Source organism: Podarcis filfolensis (genome assembly GCF_964270895.1).
Source record: "Podarcis filfolensis genome assembly, chromosome: 2".
NCBI lineage: Eukaryota > Metazoa > Chordata > Lepidosauria > Squamata > Lacertidae > Podarcis > Podarcis filfolensis.
The window spans coordinates 17,590,150-17,611,858 of NC_139605.1; the positions used below are offsets into that span (position 1 = coordinate 17,590,150).

General features: G+C 44.3%; 2 protein-coding genes across 5 annotated transcripts; one reads left to right on the forward strand and one right to left on the reverse strand.

Moving 5' to 3' along the window:
• The first annotated feature begins 4,079 nt into the window (after nt 1-4,079).
• Nucleotides 4,080-6,645, forward strand: LOC310757109 (uncharacterized protein). Of its 4 annotated transcripts, none has more exons than XM_083602281.1 (2): nt 4,080-4,177; nt 5,324-6,645. In XM_083602281.1, exon 2 carries the CDS (start codon nt 5,546-5,548, stop codon nt 6,524-6,526), a length of 981 nt encoding a protein of 326 aa, XP_083458407.1. In that variant the 5' UTR covers nt 4,080-4,177; nt 5,324-5,545; the 3' UTR covers nt 6,527-6,645. The 4 variants fall into 4 exon arrangements, with proteins under 4 accessions (XP_083458407.1, XP_083458404.1, XP_083458406.1 ...); XM_083602278.1 differs by having other exon boundaries at nt 4,168-4,299; XM_083602280.1 differs by lacking the exon at nt 4,080-4,177 and adding an exon at nt 4,195-4,293.
• Nucleotides 6,646-12,311: 5,666 nt separating this feature from the next.
• LOC310757235 (histone H1-like) lies at nt 12,312-13,130 on the reverse strand. Its single transcript, XM_083602513.1, has one exon. It carries the CDS (start codon nt 13,071-13,073, stop codon nt 12,429-12,431), a length of 645 nt encoding a protein of 214 aa, XP_083458639.1. The 5' UTR covers nt 13,074-13,130; the 3' UTR covers nt 12,312-12,428.
• Between the last annotated feature and the right edge of the window lie 8,579 nt (nt 13,131-21,709).

Consider the following 21,709-nt stretch of genomic DNA (forward strand, 5'->3'; position numbering starts at 1 on the left):
GGTCCCATCGATGAAACCAAGATGCTGGCAACGAACCAGCAAGCTGCTCCACAAAAGCAATTCTTTGTGCCAGTATCGCTTACGCCTCCACGGGGCCCAGGAAGTGGCGTACAACAATTAAAAAGGACAATGAGACGTACAACCGGTTCCAACACATGTTGTACCCATTGTAGCTTTTCTTTTTCCTTTTTACAAATAGAAGAGAGAGAAAGAAATGTCGTCAGTTGACTTTTCAGCAAAATAACATACCATTGAGCCTGACGTGAACATTAATTGCTTTGTGTTACATTGATCAATGATGTAACCCTTACAAAAATTATATGGGCAGTCCATATATCCAAGTAGGTTTTAGAGTGATGATTATACACTATGCAGTCAAGCACGGAAAGGGCAGAGAGATCTTCAGACCACCAAGAGTACATGGGCTTGCCCTTGAAGATTATTATTACAGTGGTACCTCGGGTTAAGAACTTAATTCGTTCCGGAGGCCCGTTCTTAACCTGAAACTGTTCTTAACCTGAAGCACCACTTTAGCTAATGGGGCCTCCCGCTGCCACCGCGCGATTTCTGTTCTCATCCTGAAGCAAAGTTCTTAACCCAAGGTAATATTTCTGGGTTAGCGGAGTCTGTAACCTGAAGCGTATGTAACCTGAAGCGTATGTAACCCGAGGTACCACTGTATTATTATTATTTCTGACTTTTAGAAGACATCTGAAGGCAGCCTTGTACAGGGAGGTTTTTAATGTTTTAGGTTCTTTGTGTTTGAACATTTTGTTGGATGCCACCTAGAGTGGCTGGGGCAGCCCAGTCAGATGGACTGTTTATCATCATCATCATCATCATCATCATCATCACCATCACCACCACCACAGAAACTTCAATTGGTCAAAAATGCTGTGGTCAGATTCCTGGCTGATATTCCATCAGGGTTTTTATTATTATAAAAACTATTAATTGTTGAGTATTGAAAATAAAAAATAACGATCGGCGATAAAGGAAAATATTATGAAAATGGTATATAGATGGTACATTACACCGGTTAAGCTAGCAAAAATGTGTAAAACATGTAACAAGTGCTGGAAATGTAAAGAAAAAGAAGGATCTTTCTTTCACATGTGGTGGGAATGTAAGAAGGTTAAGGGTTTCTGGGAAATGATATATAATGAGTTGAAAAAGAGGTTTAAATACACATTTGCAAAGAAACCAGAAGCCTTTTTGTTAGGAATAACAGGAAGAGAGATCAACAGAAGGGACTATAAACTTTTTCAATATGCAGTAACAGCGGCAAGAATATTAATGGCCCAAAAATGGAAACAACAAGAACTACCGACACTTGAAGAGTGGAGAATGAAACTTATGGATTACGCAGAACTGGACAAAATGACTGGGAAAATTAGATATCAAAAGGATCACAAATTCATTGAGGACTGGGGAAAGTTTACGGACTATCTGAAAAATATATGTGATGTACAGACAACGTTAGTGGGTTTTAAAGAAGCTTTGTGAATGTTAAAGACGTATTGTAAAAGAAAAAATAACCTGATAAGTGAGTACCAATCGGCAATATGAGAAATGGAAAATGTGTAATGAATAGATAATATGGATGATTGGTGGAGGAGCTGGTGGAAGTACAAAAAATGTGAAACATGAGATTAGGATGTGCTGAATAATTTGTAAAAGAAAATCTAATAAAAATTTATATATATAAAAAAAGAAAGAAAATAAAAAATAACGAATGGAACATCTCCCCTCCCCGCTTCTTTACACAACCTGAAGGCATAGATCAGATCTAAATAATAGCAGTAAAGATCATGTAAGCACTGAGGTGGAGAGAGTCTGAAAGTTCCTGGAGTCAATATAAAGGAAGATGTTGACGCAGCCCAATATTACGGAAAGCGGCAGGTATTGCTTCTCTGCAGAGTTTTTGCTTGTGTGCGGGACGAATGGCCACCAGTCCACCATGAAAGTCTCTCGGTTTTTTGCCCTCTATTTCTTGCGTTTGTCTGGCAGTTTCTAGGCCTGGGTCCCAGAGCTTTTTATTTCATCCTGCCGCTTTCGCTGGGAAAACCCCTGGTTTGCTGATGAATCAGAATTAATGTCAATCTGCAGAAAACTAGATTGATCCCCCCCTCCCGATTCAGCAGTAAACAGCAGGTTCTCTCAGGGAAAGAGGCAGGGAAAACCTCTCAGACCCAAGTGTGGATCAGCCCTGAGACAAAGATTAACAGAAGAAAAGCAGAAAAAGCATAAATAAAAGGATCACAGGACTAGAGTATCTCCTGTGAGGAAAAGTTACAATGCCTGGGTCTTCTTACTTAGAGGAAAAGGTGAAGAAGCGGGGACATGACAGAGGTATATCAAATTACACATGATGTGGAGAAAAGGGACAGAGATATTTTTTCTCTCCCTCTCCAATCATACTAGATAACTAGAACCTGAAGTGATCTTTCTTGCATAATTATAGAATGCAAAGTAATTTGATTAAGCTCATTATTGTGAGATTCGAGACAGACGAAAGGAAGTACACACTAAAGGAAATACAGCATAGAGCTAAACTCTCGATTTCGCTTCCGCAAGATGCAGCAATGGCCAGCTTGGACAGCTCATACCCTCCAACATTTCTCTGATGAAAATAGGGACATCCCATTCCATAATGATAAGTTTGCTATTTATACCCCACACATCTTGCTGAATTGCCCCGGTCACTCTGGGCAGCTTCCAACATATATAAAAACATAATAAAAAAGTAAACTTTTTTCTTTTAAGTGGCACCTCGGGATGCGAACGGGATCCGTTCTGGAGCCCCGTTTGCATCCCAAAGCAAACGTAACCTGTGTCCGCGCGTCTGCACATGTGCAGGTCACGTTTCGGCGCTTCTGCGCAAGCACATGACGTCATTTTGACGGTCTGCGCATGTGCAGAAGTAAAGCGCTCCGTTACTTCCAGGTCACCGCGGAGCGCAACCCGAAAATGCCTAACCCGAAGTGTATTCATCCCGAGGTATGACTGTACAGGATTGCCTTCAGACGGCTCAAGGGTCAGATAACTCTATACAGTGGTACCTCGGGTTACATACGCTTCAGGTTACATACGCTTCAGGTTACAGACTCCGCTAACCCAGAAATAGTACCTCGGGTTAAGTACTTTGCTTCAGGCTGAGAACAGAAATCGTGCTCCAGTGGCAAAGCAGCAGGAGGCCCCATTAGCTAAAGTGGTGCTTCAGGTTAAGAACAGTTTCAGGTTAAGTACAGACCTCCGGAACGAATTAAGTACTTAACCCAAGGTACCATTGTACCCTCCAGCATTTCTCCAATGAAAATAGGGACATCCTAAGGAAAAGTGGGACATTCCGGGATCAAGTCAGAAACCGGGACTTTTTCTCTAAATCAGGGCATACCTGGGAAATAGCAGGTCTGGACTTGGAGGATCTGATTGGTTTCAAAAGGGATTAGACACATGCATGCAGGATAAAGCTATGAGTGGCTACTAGCTGCAATGGCTGTGGTACAATACAAGAACATAAGCTTCTGAATATTAGTTTCTGTGATTCACAAACTGAGAGTGGACTGTTGCTTGTGGGCTTCCACAGGGATCCAAAGGGCCACAGAGAAAACAAGATGCTTGACTATTGAGATTAGGCTTCCAGTCTGACCTGGGAGGTTCTTTTTATGTTCTTCTGACTTTAGAAGCCTTTTACTGTGTCATACTTTTTAACCATCTAGTTCAATATATTCTGCACGGCAGCTCTCCAGTGGTCTTCTGGCCATGATTCTTTTAAGGGGGAGTTGCCAGAGACTGAACTCCACCCCAATCCAATAGTGTTTTTTTTGTTTTTCCCTGAGGAAGAAATCCCTTTCCCTTTTCATAACCCTTATCTAGTCCTCCTAACCACACCCAAAGCCTAACTAAGTGAGCAGTGTTTCCCAACCTTTGGTCTCCAGCTGTTTTCGGACTATAATTCCCAACATCCCTGACCACTGGGCTTGCTAGCTAGGGATGGTGGGAGTTGTAGTCCGAAAACAGCTGGGGACCCAAGGTTGGGCAAAACTGCTAAGCGAGGCTTCTGCAGCTCAGAGCTGACCAGTTACTGAACCATGTGATAGTTCTGTAGGAAGCCTGGTCACATGGTTGCATCACAGAGCAACATTGTGATGACACAATTACTTACAGGAATAAGGCAGGTGTTTCCCAAATCCCATAGGTGTACTCCTTTTTAAATACGATTATCAACCTCGCCCTTTTTATTTTGATTATCATCGTCTTGTCACCCTGATCAATGGACCAAACGGAATAGTAAATGTGGGTTAGGGGTTGTGGGGTTGTACCTGCTAGTCCCATTCCTGACCTCCATTAGTTGATTCTGCTCTTCTGTGCAGAGTCAATGTGTCTACCACATGCATATGCAAAGATCCCATGAAGAAGAGATGGACCCACTCATGCAGATCAGCATCAGGACCAGCGGTCAAAATGTTGTATCTCACACAAGCCTGCCCCTTGTCTTGGCCAACTTAACAGGGCTTATATTTCCTTTACAGCACCTTGAGGGAACCTGTGGCCCTCCAGATACTGTTGGCCAAAAGCTCCCATCACTCCAATCATTGTCTCTGCCGGCTGGGACTGATGGAGTTCCAACAACATTTGGGAGTGCTACTGGTTTCCTAGCCCTGTTTCAGAAGGCAACACTGGGATGGAACATTTGTAAAAAACCTGCTCTGGAGAATGTGAGCTGCTGGGAAATGGAGGCTCTTTATCTTCCCTTCCCATTCACACCACACCTCCTTTGAGCGGCAGGCAGGCAGCCGAGGCCATTGTTAAGGAAAAACGCCAGCAGGGCCGTTTCTTGAGGCTCTGGTGGCCTCTCTGGTGTGGAGTGCCTCCCATCAGCTCCAACTGTTAGCCCAAATTAATAATAAAGTAGGTGCTCTTGCTTTTTGTGGTTTTACGAAGTAGCAATCTAGTATTGAAAAGAAAAGAAAAGGAAAAGGCTTTTCCTGACATGGAGATGTCTAGTGGGGGAAAGTAGGTAAAGGTAAAGGGACCCCTGACCATTAGGTCCAGTCGTGACCGACTCTGGGGTTGCGGCACTCATCTCGCTTTACTGGCTGAGGGAGCCGGCGTACAGCTTCCGTGTCACGTGGCCAGCATGACTAAGCCGCTTCTGGCGAACCAGAGCAGTGCACAGAAACACCGTTTACCTTCCCGCCAGAGCGGTACCTATTTATCTACTTGCACTTTGACGTGCTTTCAAACTGCTAGGTTGGCAGGAAGTGGAGGAAAGTATAACCTGCTAAATTTCCATGCCAGCTCTACTTTTTTTTAATAGGACGAGGGGGATGGAGCAGGTGAGGCGAGTTTGTGAAAGGTGAGTTCTCAAGAACAAAACGGAGGAAAGTGATTGGCTGTTGGGAACAGAAGCAGGCTGGGATTGATTCCGTTCCATCTATAAATAGTTTGGACAGGAGTCACACAAGTCAGTCTCATCAGAGGCTCCATGCAGTGAGTAACAGAGTCCAAAAGAAGGGCAGCAACCCCACAAGAAGTGACAATGATTGAGGTTATGACGCCTGGAGGTACACAGGCCCCAGTTCCTAGGAGAAAGAGGCCAGGCCGAGGCAAGAGAGGAGAAACTCGTTTCCCCGAAAAGTCGTCAATAATTACGAGGTCAATGCAAAGGAGGAGAAGCTTGAATCCTGGTAAGACCATCAAGTCCCTCCCTAATATCTCAGGGCTCGTTGTCCAAGCGATTGCCGCAAGTGCGTCGAACGGCCTCACCCTCACAGAGCTGAAGGAAGTCCTCAGCGCCAAGGGCTACAATGTGAGGAGGCAAAGCCCCCGAACTCAGAGGAAAATGCACGCCTTGGTGTTGAAAGGCGCCGTGGTGCGCATGACTCACAGCGATGGCTCAAAGTTTTTCGTCATCAGGAAGCACCAGAGCAAGGCCAGCAAAATATTTGAAAACCCCAAAAGGACTGCAGGGGCAAGGAAAGTCCGAGCTGGGCGAAGGCATGGCGCACACACTGGCACAAAAACGAAAGGAGAAGCGGAGGGAGCCAAGAGCTCTGCGGATAAGACGGGAGAGGCTCACCAGAAACTCCGAATCTCCAACAGGAGGAGACGATGCCCCAGGAAAAATGGCACTGCCCGGAGGTCACAGAGGCTTGCCCAAAAAGCTGCTTCTAGCACGTCCGACAACTCGGATAGCAAAGCCGAAGATCAGCGCTGTTCCAGCAGGAGTGCTGCATCTGCTTTGAAGACCACCAGGAACCTCAGGAGCAGGCCTGCCTCTGCGGAGAAATCGAAAAGGGCTAGCAGCAAAAGCACTTCGGAAAGGTCAAGGTCTTCTAAGAGCAACAGCACAGCCTCTCCGAAAGGTGTGGGGAAGCCCTACAGCAAGGAAACACCCAGTGTGAAGAAAACAAGATTCTGTAGGAGCAGAGATGTTTCCTCTGCCAAAGAACAAAACTCCAAGGGGAAAGCTGTGTTTCCCCCCCGAAGGCCCAAGCGCAGAGCTAGACGAAGGAGATAGCGGTACCAAAGTCCAAGGCAGGAAAGGCCTTAGAAAGGTTGCGTTTTGCTAATATAGATGTGTGTCTTTTTTTCAGAACTATGTAAAATTCAATAAAGATAACTAATAAGCCCAAACAAGCAGCCTGCAAGAGTGGTTTTACTGTCTTATGAGCCAGAGTATTTTATCTATTCATAGGTATTCATAACTATTCATAGGCAGCCAGAGTATTTTATCTATTCATAGGTTTCGATTCAAAGCCATGGCCACTTCCAAAGAGCCCCCCGGATCAGGTCCATATATAGTCCAGCTCCCTGTTCTCACTGCAGCCCCACAGATGCCTGCAGACCCTCCAAGTGTCCCTATTTCCCAGGGACAGTCCCAGATTTACAGAAACCATCCTGGTTTCTGATTTGATCCCATAATGTCCCGCTTTTCCTTAGAACATCCCTATTTTCGCCTGATAAATATTGGAGGGCATGGAAGGACGTCCTATTTTCATCGGAGAGTTGTTGGACGGTGTGGAGTTAAGTGACCCCCGAGCCAAGGCGATAAGTAACTATACAACCTTTAGAAGACATTTGAAGGAAGCACTGTATAAGGAAGGTTTTTAAAAAATATGTTTAATGTTCTATTTTTATATATGTTAGAAGCTGCTCAGAGCAACTAGACCAACACAGTCAGATGGGCAGGAAGAAAATAATAATAATAATAATAATAATAATAATAATAATAATAATATAGTCCCTATTTTCATCAGAGAAATGTTGGAGGGTATGAAAATATCTCTCCCCTGCCCTCACTCTCCACTGCACAGACCAGGCCCATGCAAACCCCTTCCTTTCACACTTCCGGCTCCACCCCCCCCAAAAGACAACCATGTTTTTCTAGGGGCAGGTGGCAGCCCTAGGGTTAGCCCACACCATTTTGCAGTCCTGTCTCCCCTCATCCTCTTCTTTCAGAACTGGCAGCCATTTTGTGCTATGCCACACGCTCCATAGCAGCCATTTTGTGGCTGCCGCCCGTTGCGCTCTCCTGACATTCCAAATGGGCACACTGGCCCTAAAAGCTTGGTGGTCTCTGGGTTGCCATTTAGGTACCATCTATCAGTACTCAGTCTCCGTTGCTTTTATTATTGCAAGAAATGCCCCCTGCCCCCCCCCCCCCGTTAAACATGCCACAGCTTTAACGATGGTAGCTGCTTGCCGCAAGGAAACAGAGGAAACACATCCACTCAGATTGCTTGTTTTAAAATAATGAGTTATAATGGTGTTTAAGGATTCCTGAGTTTCAGGGATTTGCTGCGAATCCTTCCAACACATCCTTTTTGCCCTGTGTCTTGGAGGTACCGGCAACTTCCTTGGCTGGTTGCAATAGCACAAGTAACTTCTAAGTGAGTTCGGTGAAATGAGAGAGGTGAATATTTTCCCTGATACTGAGGAACGCTCCCTGTTGCTATCAGTGTATACACATTTCTGCCATTGTAGCATAATGGTTAGAGCAGGGGTCAGCAAACTTTTTCAGCAGGGGGCCGGTCTACTGTCCCTTAGACCTTGTGGGGGGCCGGACTATATTTGGGGGGGGGAATGAATTCCTATGCCCCACAAATAACCCAGAGATGCAGTTTAAATAAAAGGACACATTCTACTCATGTAAAAACATGCTGATTCCCGGACTGTCCGCGGGCTGGATTCAGAAGGCGGTTGGCCCGGATCCGGCCCCTGGGCCTTAGTTTGCCTACCCATGGGTTAGCGTGTCAGACAAAGACCTGGGAGACCATGGTTTGGATCAACAGTCATGAAGTTCACTGGGCGACCTTGGGCCAGTCATTGTCTCTTAGCTAAACCCACCTTACAGGGTTGTGGGGAAGATGAAATTTGGGGACGGGAACCACATACACCACTGTGAGTTCTTTGGAAGGAAAGCGTGGTGTATAAATTTAATAAATCAATAAAATCAACATTGTATGAGTGTCACAATTAGGACAATTCCCATAGTAAGCCTAAGGTAGCTGCTGTGGGCGACTCTAAATTTGTGTTATGTCATGCTCCCCACAGCAGCTATTTGGTGACAGACACCCCCAGCACACACTCAAAATTTAAAGCGTGTCCACTGGTCCAAAAAAGTTGGCAACCCCTGCTCTATGATTCATGTTTCCCTTTGCTCCCTTTTTTTTCTAAACTACAAAGGCATTGAAAGCTGTACTGTTTCTTTGTAGGCAGAGTTGTTCCTGCTCCCTGATAATTTTGGTTTCTCTTTTCTTTCTGCCATTTTAAACAGTTGGAATTACTGATCAAAAGGCTATCTCTGAGACCGCGGAAAGAGGAAAATCTGTACTGTATGCATCTGTATGCAAAACCCAAAACAGAAGGTTTTGCCTGGAAATGTAGGCTAAACTACTTGTATCTTGTACATGAACTTGCATTGGATCTTATCAATAGTGGTTCTTAGCCTGATCACAGAATGATGATGATGAATATTATTATTATTATTATTTCAACTATGCTGAAATGGCAAAGATCAGGCACCAAGATGATAAAAATTTTAGTCAAGAGTAGGAAAAGTTTATAGAATATCTTAAAGACCACTGTAGATACTAAAAAACGTTAGCAGGATTGTTGTAACATTTGTAATACGAGTTAAGGTAAAAAAGGAGATAAAATGGATTAGAAAAATGTAATTGGAAACCGGGGGGGGGGGGGAGTTCAAGGGTTCTAAGTAATCCCATAAGTGTAGAAATTGAAAATTATATGAGTGTATAAGAATATTTTTTTAAAAAATGAAATAATAATAAAAATAAAATTGTACGCCACCCATCCACTGTATTCCATGTGTTGACAACATTGTGGCTGGATTACTGCAACATGCTCTACATTGGGCTGCCCTTGGACCTGGTTCAGAAGCTCCAGCAGGTTGCAGAAGGCAGCAGGTAGGCTGATGATGAAGGCACATACCTGACAACATGTGACACATCCACTACAAGCCAGGCTCAGGGTCCTTATATCAATTTACAAAGCCCTGAACAGTTTAGGTCCAGGGATACCTTAGACACCACCGCCCAACTGACACCTTATATCCCAGCTTGATCACCAAGATCACCTGCTGGAGCATCATTGGTCATTCCACAAGTTGGCAAGGCTAACCTCATAGTTACACAAAACTGAGTGACTTGAAACATTGCCCCTTCCTGTGGGATACTCTTCCAACAGAGATTCAGCAAGCACCTTCTGATTTAACTTTTAAACATATGCTGAAAACTCTTCTATCCCACCAAGCTTCTGCAGACAATTAAGAAAATATATTTCTGCAATAGTAATATTATAATATAATATAATATAATATAATATAATATAATAATTTTATTATTTATACCCCACCTATCTGGCTGAGTTTCCCCAGCCACTCTGGGCAGCTCCCAATCGAGTGTTAAAAACAATACAGCATTAAATATTAAAAACTTCTCTAAACAGGGCTGCCTTCAGATGTCTTTTAAAAACAGGATAGCTGCTTATTTCCTTGACATCTGATGGGAGGGCGTTCCACAGGGCAGGTGCCACTACTGAGAAGGCCCTCTGTCTGGTTCCCTGTAACCTCACTTCTTGCAATGAGGGAACTGTCAGAAGGCCATCGACGCTGGACCTCAGTGTCCGGGCTGAATAATGGGGGTGGAGACGCTCCTTCAGGTATACAATAGCTGAAGATCTCTTGTTTTTAAATTTCTAGGGTTTTTTTTTAATTGTATATGTGCATGGTTATCGTAATCTGCTTTGGTTTTTTTTAAATGAAAAGCAGTACACAGTGCAAATGACTTTATAAATAAATATATGAACACAGACTTGATAGCTCTCACTGAGAATAATGTGCCCTTTTTTCCTTATTGGAGATATCAGAATCTCGTTCCTTATTGGTTTACAGGCCTTGACCAATCAGATTTAGGCAGGCTTATTCCCTCCCTGTCCCACTTCAGTCAATGAATGAGGCACTTTGAAGCCACAACATTCACATGGTGCTTTTGCTGTAGAGCAGGATGGAAAGAAGAATTGTGTCTGCTTGTGGCACGGCTAGGGGGGAGATGAGAGTCAAGACAAGGACTCAGTTCACAAGGGCAAGGTTGCAGTTTCCAGTGGTTTTGAGTACACAGGCTGCTTCAGAAAGGGAAGTATGCAAAGCAAATTGGAGCAGGAGCCCCTGTCTATCTGGCTGCAGTCCTGGAATATCTCAGTGCTGAAATCCTGGAGCTGGCTGGCTAAAAGCAGTAAATTATCCTACACCACATCCATCTTGTTGTGCAGAATGATGAGGAGCTGCAGAAACTGGTAGAAGGAGTCACCATTGTGCAGGGTGATGTTCAAGCTTTGCTACCGTCAACAAAACTGAAAAGATGATGAACACAAGCAGTGTTTGAAGCTGCTGGATCTTCCAGTGCGACAGTAAAATCCGGTCCTGTCCCTGTCAAAGGACAATGAAGACATTTTTCTGCATGGTGTCAGAAAACCCAGAGGCTCTTTTCAGCACCAATCCAAATCTTTCTAAGAGCTGGAACAGAAATAGTGTTGAAGACTCATTTTCCATAACTGATGAGTGAAAAGTCCCTTTAGCTGCAATTGTACACCCACTTGCTTGGAAGTTCCATTGAAATCTTTGCCTGTATGTATAGGATTCTGCTGCTGCACATGTTTCAGATTTTATTTTATGGATATTGTAGAGTTGGAAGGGATCATGAGGGTCATCCATTCCAAACCCCTGCGATGCAGGAATCTTCCCCTACGTGGGGCTCGAACCTATTACCCAAAAATCAAGAATCTCATGCTCTACCAGCTGAGCTAAACCTTGTAGTTACGGTAATTATATAATATTTGGAACAAAAGTACAGGGCTAATAACTTACGTCTCCTCCCCACTTCTCTAATTACTTTTTTTTTTACTTTTGTCTACTGATATTGGAAATGACCATTTTCAAAAGGCTGTGGTTTGGAGAGGATTTTTTTGGTTGTCAGAAATAAAGCCAGTGTGTCTTCATTTCATGGGTGTAGCCAGGGAGGGCAGGGGGGACAGTTCCCCCCCCCAAAACCAAGCAAGTAAATAAAAATACTTAACTAAAAGTAGATATTGCAGCAATTTTACAGAATTTTCTGAGCACTTGGGGTCAAAAGAACGTAATTTAAAACAACTGTCGTTCAGACATTTCATTCTGAATCTGCTAGGCAGAGGATGACCAGTGAGTCTCCTGTCTCCCCCCAACATAAATCCTGGCTGTGCCCATGCTTCTTTTTACAATGTTGTGCTGAGATTTGGATTAATATATATTTAAAGGTACAAATCAATATTTTGTTAAAACTGAATTAAGCTGAAGCATCTCTGTAACCCAGTCTTTAGTTTAACACGCATAAATTGGATTGTGGCTCTCTGCTTTTTTTTAAATTTGGTAGAATGTGCAAAAATAAGTAATGAAATAAACAAGAAAGGTATTTTTATGGATTAATACTGGATTAGCCCGAACTTTCAGTGTTTTATCCATGCAACAACCCTGTCTGGTGGGCTAGGCTGAGATGGTGATAGGTCTATATGGTCAGACAGACCATCAGCCACACCATCCTGGCTAGTCTTAACACCTGAGTCTTTATTAAACCTCATCGAACTTTCCACGAAGAAAAGCCACCAAAGGTCCCGAGTTTCCACACCACAGCTCTCTCGGTTTTTATTACCACCATCCTATCTAGCCTTTCGATTACACCTAATCTAAAACTACCGAGGCGAGAAAACCAGATGTCAGATGAGCAGTACTAATAGGCAAAGCACTTCAGAGGTCTTTAAGCAGCGCGCTTTTAATCTGGAAATGCAGCAGCTCTTTCAGAGAGTCTTGAGTGGCTCTTAAAAGAGCCTTTTTAAAGATATTAAAGTAAACTGCCGGGTTTTCTCTGCATTTAAGAACCTTTCACCGTTGAATGCTTGTCGAGCTGCCGTCTCCTGCCAGGGACGGCTGTCTTTCTACTACTTCGGACACCTTTTGGTTTAGAAACGGCCGGCTGTTTCTTCGGCGACTTCTTTCTCGGCTCCCTGCTACCCGACGCCGGCCTTTTGTGGGCAGCCGCCGTTCTCTTCACTTTCCTCGCCTCAGGCTTGGCAGATTTCTTCGGCAGGGTTTTCCCGCCATGCTTGAAGGATCCCGAAGCGCCGCTGCCGGTTAAGCGGATCAAGACCCCATTCGATACCAGTTTATGCAGCTCCCTTTTGAGGTGGCTATTTTTGTTCCTGTTCAGGTTGTAGCCTCCTTCCCTGAGGAATTTCTTCAGGGCTGCCAGCGACACGCCTTTCCGCGAGCTGGAGCCCTCGAAAGCCTTCAGGATAAGCTGAGACAAAGGGCCGGAAAGGCGCTTCTTTCCTCTCCCCGAGGATTCGGAAGTGGACGGTTCGGAAATAGTTGCAGGCGGAGGGGCGCTCGAGCCTTCTGCCTCGGTGTGAAGTACGGGGCTTCCCTGTCGGATTCCCTGCCGGGTTGCTTGACGCCTTCCCTGCCGAGTTCCTTGACGCTTTCCCTGCCGGGATCCCGGCCGCCTTCCGCGACCCATCCTTCCACCCTCCCGCGAAGGCAGCGCGCTGCCAGCTGTCCGGAGCGCCACTGAGAAATAAGCCGGGCATCAGGGTATATATAGTGTGGTGAGGCTGACGTAAAAGAACAAATTTGCATATGTCCGTCTCTTCTCCCCCACCCACCCCCGCCTTCCTTCTGTCACGCCGTTGGAGAGGACCTTAATTGTGACAGTTTTCACTCAGGTCCGCTTTGGAACCCGCCGACTACATGCCTAGCTTCGATATTTCCATCGCGGGCGGGCGGGGGGCGGGAGAAGAGAGAGAGATGCGGGGCGGTTTTTTTAGCTATCTCGTATCTAATCATTTGTTTCTTAAATGTGCTGGTTGGGGTCTTTTTGGGGGGGGGGTACTCACCCCCCACTTTCCCGGTGCGAGGAAGCACAGGAGGCGCCTAATAGGGAATGGACGAAGGTAACATTCAGCTAACGTTTAGAGCAGGTAGTCGCCGAGCTGTATGAGAGCTCCTGAAATTTGATTCCGCGATGAGGGAGCTGCATGCATACTTAATTGGTAGCCCTTTTGTATTTGGCATTCCGTCCCCACACGTTAATTATTGGGCAAATGCTGCATGAAAACTACCAACCGTGCTATCCTGCACATATTCGAAGAAGGTCCCGCCGAGTGCAACGGATTTATTGTTTATTTCAAATGTTATAATGCAAGAGTGGCAAGTCTCTCAAGAGTGGCTTCCAGAAAACATGCATCTGCAATAGCCAGAAATCAAAAATATTAATACGCATGTGAACCATAAAGCATCCAGCCTGGTGGCAGGATTTTAGAAGGAGCATCACATTTCCAGGCCAAAAAGATAAACTGCCTTATACTTAGTTGGGCCACTGGTCTTTATAGCTCCATGTTATGGACACTGGCTGGCAGCAGCTCTGCAGGTTACTGAGATGTGGAGGCTTAAACCACATATAATTTGTGCCTTCGTGTCCTGGAAAGAAAATAGTGGGGGGGGGGGGGAGAGACACCACCTTTTTTGAGCTTGAAAATTACTGATGGGGTACTTGTTGTCCACCATATGTTGTTGGACTCCAACATTTACTTGTTTATCCTATATTTTATTCTGTGAACTGCCCTGAAATCTTATGATTAAGGGTGGCATATAAATCTAATAAAATAAAATAGATCCCCATCAGCCCCAACCAGCATGGCCAATGTTGAGGGATTGAAGAGAGTTGTAGTCTGGGGCTTCACCCAGACCTATCTTTATTGCAAGGTGGCCTCAGTGGCTAAGGGTATATTTTACCAGTTTGGGTAGGTACGATAGCTATGGCTGTTTCTGAACAGCGATAGTCTGACTACTGTTGTCAATGCACTGGAAATCTCCAGACTGGATTACTGCAATGTGCTGCATGCAGGGCTGCACTTCAGGGTGACCCAGAAGCTGAAGCTAGTGATTCATAAATGAAATTTTGGGGGGCTTGTCCAGCAACATCTGGAGAATCCCATATTCCCCATTCCCATTCTAGACCAGAGTTTAATGAATAACGCACAGAAAACACACACACACACACATGTCCCATGTATCCAGTGGAGCTTACTCCCAGGTAAGTGTGCATAAGACTGCAGCCTTTCAGCACAGTCCTCCACAACTACCCTGAAGTAAAACCTATTGATTTCAATGAAGTTTTATCTGCATTGAGTAAATGGGACTTACAAAATATGAATGGTACTGTTAGAGTATGGATGTCTGAAACAATGAGTGATCACTTGAATGAATGGACATACCTGCCAGATTGGATATAATATTCAGACTTGATTGTGAACAAGCAATAAACCTACAGGTTAAAGTTTGTATGATTTTATGTGTCTTTTTAATAAAAAAATTAAAAAATCAAGTCACACACTTTATTCAGTTTTCTCTGAACTTCTCCAAAATTTAATGGGCTTTCAAGCCACAAGCATTTAATTTCTCAGTATCGGCACAAAATCCTACTTTGAAACAAAACAGACTTATTTTGTTGGTTAATGAATTTACAAATGGGAGGTGGGAGATAAAACAGACTCTTTTTAACTTATCAACTTCAATGAGGTCTTGATCTGCAGTCTCTATTAATGTAAAGGCAAAAAATGTATGTTAAGGCTGTTTCTGCCCGGTTTCGAACCGGGGACCTTTCGCGTGTGAGGCGAACGTGATAACCACTACACTACAGAAACCCAGCTGTATGCCTTCTCTGAGCTACTGTGGCTGATTGGGAAAGCATGACTGGTATGAAAGCCATGGCAGTCAAAAGGAATCTGCTGACACATCATTCTTGGGTCTGAGTCACTCTAGTCTCAGTGGGAGTTATTGCCTGTAATTACTGCTACTGCTAAGACCTTCAGGCTATAAATTGAACTTCTGAGTGTATAGGATTGCAGGCAGAGTTTATTCTCACAGCAGCTCAACAGCATCTACAGCAGCAACATGCATAGATTTGTGTGCAAAAATGTAGAGCATTTAGGTTCTCAAGAACAGGGACTGTGTATTGGTTCAAGTCATAACCTCCAGCCAGTTGCCAAAGGGAAAACAACACTGTGGAGTGATCCTTTGGGAAATCTGAGCCAGATGCCCAGAAACTCTGCTGTACTGGAGGGTAGCATGAGACTTCCAAGGTACCAGGACCCCTGACCATTAGGTCCAGTTGTGGCCGACTCTGGGGTTGCGGCGCTCATCTCGCTTTACTGCCCGAGGGAGCCGGCGTACAGCTTCCAGGTCATGTGGCCAGCATGACTAAGCCGCTACTAGCGAACCAGAGCAGCACACGGAAACGCCGTTTACCTTCCTGCCAGAGCAGTACCTATTTATCTACTTGCACTTGGACGTGCTTTCGAACTACTAGGTTGGCAGGAGCAGGGACAGAGCAACGGGAGACTTAGCAACCGGAAAATATTACTGCTGCTCTTGATATTATATTAAATATGTGATTTCAACATTTTTACATTGCATTTCTGTTGCTTTTCACTATAGGTCGTGATGATGGTGGTTTTAATAGAAAAACAGGCTATAATCATTAAATCCCCATCATCAATATTTCATGGAAAAATCAGCAAATGCAAGTTAGCAATTGGGGAAAGGGTGGAAAAGAAGGGGGAGATGGGTGTCAACCGGCTGTTGTATCTAGCTTTGAAAGAAGGAGCTATGATTCCATCAATAAAGGATATTAAGTGGGTCCAGTGGTCAAGAAGGCAGTTACTGCACACCCTGTACAGAGAAGTGAGGAGCAGATGGGGCTCATCAACCTGGGAAGACTGCCCATCTAGGAGAAGGATGATGCTAAACTTCCACTGCCTTGCAGGATATTTTCAGAAGAAAAGGCTAAGGAGTAAACCCGACACAAATCTAGAGTCCTTAAGATGGTTGGATGGCATCTTGTACTCCTCCTTCCAGCAACTCCTGCAGCCAAGCTGGTGCCAAAGGTATTGCTGTGGTTTCCTTTCGACCACATCAGCAAGGGGGGAGGGGGTCTTGTCACCTGGGCAGCCCAGGACCTCCATACACACTGCTCAAGCTTGCGCCCTGGAAAGGTCACTTTGGTGCTGCTTGTGCAGCCGTTTGACTTCACCCCCGGAGGCACACTCCATTGCGTCTCAAGATATATGGATGCCAACAACATCAGCTTTCACAAACCTGGTGCTCCAGCTGGATAGCTCAGGCATTTTGAGCATAAGACACTTAATCCCAGGGTTGTGGGTTTTGAGCCCCATGTTGGGTGAAAAATTCCTGGGTGAAAAATTCCTACATTGCAGGGGGCTGGACTAGATGATCCTCATGGACCATTCCAACTCTGATTCCAGATGTTTTGGACTACAGCTCTCAATAGTTAAGGGTCCAAAAACATCTGGAGAGTACAAAGTTGGTGATGGCTGTAGCACATCAAGGCATTTATCATGGAAATGAATGTCATCTTCCTAAGACTTCTGTGGAATTATAATTATGATTTGAGACTTCCGGTCAAGATGGCGGCAGGCTAGGCTGTCAGCTCCAGAGCTCCATAAATTTTAACTGAGTTTTAATTGATTTTATCTCGTTTTAACTTGCTTTAGACCAAGTATTTTATTTTTCTTAATCACAACTGTTTCTTTTAACTTTTAACTTGGAGCTTGAGAGCTGAAGAATGTTGAGCTGTGAGCAGAGAAAGTGCCGGATGAGTCAGCGCTTTGCAGATAAGGAACAATAGACGATACCATTAATCTTGAAAGCCTGTGACTCCCACGGCAAAGGAGCTCAACAAATTGGTTTTACTTACTTGCCTAGAGCAGCAGCAGCCTTGACGCTGCCCTGTCCGCCCGTCACTCGCTCGCCAGGTCTCTCCACAGTCTCACGACCACCTGAGACTGAAAGAAAGCGGTGAGAGTGGAAAGCTGCGAGGCTACGAGGCTTCGGGTTGCTGTAACTACACTCCGAGAGGTGAAGAAGAAGTTTTCGGCAGAGAGGGGTGAAGAGAGAGGAGACGGAAGTTTAAATCAATCAAACAAAAGCCTGGAAGTTCACAAAGCGGTGAGACCTTCTGTTCCAAGTAAAGCCTGCCTGCACTTTTCCCCGGAGACCGAATAGGGGAGGGATGCGGGACTGGATAAAGATTCAAATTGAGAGCCTTTCCCTCGAACAATTGATCGTGAAGAGGGCTGAGCTGAGATGATCTACTTGAGCCCTCAACAGGGGTAAATCTTTATCAGAATCTGACTCTTAATATAGCTCTCCAACGATCTGCGGAGAAATCCCTGGAGTTAAATACTCAGCTGTATAGCTAAATCATTGACTGTGGTAGGAAGTCCCCTTCTTCTCTCCTGTATTATCTACATTATTTAGCTCATATCTACCGTAGCTATGGGCAAGAGGAAACGCCTCAGAGAAGCAGAGGAATTACTGCTTCTCCCTAGCCCTAAGCTAAAAGCGAAAGAAAGAACAGACCAGTCAAATTTTCAAGCAGCAGTTACTACATACAATAGATTTCTTCCACTAAGTGACTTGGATGTAGCTAATAACATTCCCAAGTCCCAAAATACCACCTTACACACTTGTAATCTAATGAGCACTCCCATCAAGGGCGGGCCCGATGTGGATGGGAAAAAGATCCTGGATAAAGAAAACCAGCTGGGAAATGAGTCCTCCCATTTACAACTAGTCATTAGAACACTGGACTGTATATTTAAAAAAATAGACTTTCTGACATGCTCAATCTCCAAGCTAACGGAAAAAGTGATGGATATGGATGCCAAAATTGCCTTCAAAAATAACTACCAGAGGGGACCTCCAGTGATAGCCCCACCAAACTCTGGGGCAAAGGGGATGGGAAAATACAAACTAAACGATCTCATGTGTAAGCAAAATCTAACATTGCAACCTAAGAAGATATGCCTAACGATAAGGTCTGAGATATGGGACTGGTCAAGCTTGGAAGGAGCCAAAATTGCCCTAAGTAAAATCCTGAGAATAAGCATAGTTCATATTGATCTTTATGCTTTACTTCCGCTAACTCAATCAAATGGCTCTTACAAAGTTATTTTAGCCTTCCATTCACTGAGAATACCCTTATTAATAATAAGACAAAAATGGAAATTTATAAAAATAAAAATCATACCCACAAGGGTTTTTGCGGACAGCATAGTAAAACCACTACTTGTGGAAAAAGAGAAAGAGATATTAGATTCAGAAACAAGTTCTACAAAATCGTCAGACAAAGAGATGTTGCTTTCCCCACAGAGAACGGAGGAGATTGCCTGCAGTCCACAACCAGGAACGAACTTGGGTGGTTCCAGAATATCCATTGATGAAAGCGCCCTTATGAATTCATTTGACGAATTACAGTCACAAGAAAAAGAAAAAATAATAAATAAATTAGACAAATTAAGGGAGAAGATGTCTCAGGCCAAAAGCAAAATAGGAAACAAAGAAATTCAAACCAACAGGGCCATTGGAGGCTCAGTGGACCTTCTCAAATTTAGCCCACAGCCTCAAAATAGGTCCATAAATTCCAAGGCAACGATACAGACAATCGTCTCGCCACCCCTATTAGTTAATCTGGAACCAGCTCTTCCTGCACCTGCTGGAATGGTTATACCTGCTAAAGAACAGCAAAATGTAAACAAAATCTTGACACATTCCTCAATGCCTGACCTGGAGTCATCATTATCGGACGGAGAATCTCTAGCTGATGATTTAGAAGTTCAATCCGCTACCGATATGGACTGGACAGAAGACCCCTTGGGCCATATAAATAAGATGATATACCCACGGAAGGAAAATCCAATAATAGTTAAAACTTGTACTGACCTAATCTCTGCTCCCCTAGGTGATAAGCTCTCTGATAAAATAAGGGATTTCAGAGAGGAGACTAGACCAAACCAGGACACTACCCCTATAGGATCGGGCGAGCAGAGCATAATTACAAATAGCTCAAGAAGCACACCTGTGCCAAAAGGAGAGAAGTCACCTACTATTAGGCAAAGGAAAATTACTGACTTCTTTAAATTTGACAACCCACCAAGATCAGCGTTCCCCCCTTCTCCATTGTGACTACCCAAACCTCAGTCAAATCCTCTCCCGTTCTCCCTTTTAAGCTGGAACATAGCAGGCTGGAAGGGGAAAAAATCTGACCCGGACCTTGTAAAATTAATAAACTCACACCAAGTAATTCTCTTGCAGGAAACATGGGAAGAGGGGAGAGTAGATATTAATGGTTTTGATGTTACATCATTACCGGCATGCCCATCAACTAAAGGAGGCCGGCCTAGCGGAGGATTAGTTATAGCAATTTCCTTGAAAATACAGGCAAAACTCACGCTTGTAAATGCTTCCACCTTTGCAATTACAGCCCTGATTACGGGGGAAAACTTTGAACTTGCTATAACAAATGTTTATCTTCCTCCTGGAGGCAACATTGCAGACTTATACAATAAATGGGGAATCTTGGAGGAACATCTTACTCTCTGTCACTCCAAATACCCCAATATACCCAATGTTGTAGCAGGGGACTTCAATGCTCGCATTGCAACAAACTGGGAGTCCTTAATCAAAGCCAAATGGTGGATAAGCCCAGAATTCATTAATGACCTCTCCCTCCATAATCAAAGACTTTCCAAAGACAAAAGGGTAAATGAAGCAGGAACCCTTCTTTACCAATTGGTACTACGTCTAAACTTAGTGATTCTAAACGGGAACTGCCCGCCTGACGTACCGGGTGAGTTTACACACATAAGCTCCTCTGCAAACAGTGTCCTGGATTATATGTTAGTATCTCATGACATATTCCCCAAATTTTCCCACTTTAAAGTTGAAAATATTCATCTGAGCGATCACCTACCGTTGGTCGCCACAATGACTATAGACTGGACCCCAGATGGAGATAGACACCCAACACATTTGATTACGAACTCAGCATTGCAAGTCAAAAGTATAAAATGGTCTGAACTACAGGCCCAAAAATACTCAGCATATTTCCAACAACGACTAAAACAAGCATACTCAGGCTTAATCGAGGATTATTACGATCATGATCAAACTCTAAGACTATTCTCGAACCTGTCGGAAGATCTAACGTCTTTTTTCTCTGTCCCGACGCATAAAATAAATCGAACACAAAGGAAGATAGGTGCACTGTGGTTCAATAGTGCTTGTAAACAGGCTAGACAACTTCTTGGTAACATATACAAAGAGTATAAAGCCTCCGGGGCAACGGTCCTGCCAAAAGAATATTTCCAAGCAAAATCGGCCTACAAGCAAATTCAAAAGGGAGCCAGACAGGAATGGCAAGCGAATCAATGGCGGGCAATCATAGAAGCCTCATCATCACGGAACTCCAGACAATTTTGGCTCCTGGTAAATAAAAGAACTAAAAGATACCCTTTAACTATTATCCCTGCCCCGGTTTGGGAATCTTACTTAAAAAACTACTTTGCCACAACTGACTGTACTGTTAACACAAGAGATGAATCTCAAGATCAGCTTCCCCTCTGGCCCCCCACCGATCCGGAAGACATCCATGACTTGATCGTTAAACTTAAAACAGGGAAAGCGCCTGGACCAGACCTGATCCCGGCAGAAGCTATAAAATACCACGCGGACTGGTGGGCCAAAGCCCTGGCAACCATCTTCGATGCCGTTAACAACTCTGGAATGATCCCGGAAGTATGGAAGGACGCTGTTATCGTTCCAATCCACAAAAAGGGCTCACCAGATGACCCGGGGAATTACAGAAATATCAGTCTGCTCTCAATAGTGGGGAAACTATATGCCCGCTTCCTGTTAAACAGACTTATTCAATGGGCCGAAGAGAAAAAATTAATTGGGCCCGAACAAGCTGGATTCCGCCCAAAACAGTCAACAATAAATCATATTCTAATTTTACAGCATCTTGCCTGGAAATATTCCACCCCAAAGGGTGGCCAACTCTGTGTGGCATTCATTGACCTAAAGGCAGCATTCGATAGTATCTCCAGGAGCATCCTCTGGGAAAAACTCACCCGCTGGGGCATCGACAGAAGGCTTCTCTGGCTAATAATCAAACTCCATGAGAACTCAGCGGCTAGAGTGAGACTCACCCCGGAGGGTGATCTCACCAATTCAATTCCCATTAACAGAGGTGTCCGACAGGGTTGTATATTGGCTCCATTCCTGTTTAATTTG

Excerpts from the sequence above, each read along its gene's own strand:
- LOC310757109 (XM_083602281.1), top strand. The coding sequence starts at position 5,546 with ATGATTGAGGTTATGACGCCTGGAGGTACACAGGCCCCAGTTCCTAGG.
- LOC310757235 (XM_083602513.1), bottom strand. The coding sequence starts at position 13,073 with ATGGGTCGCGGAAGGCGGCCGGGATCCCGGCAGGGAAAGCGTCAAGGA.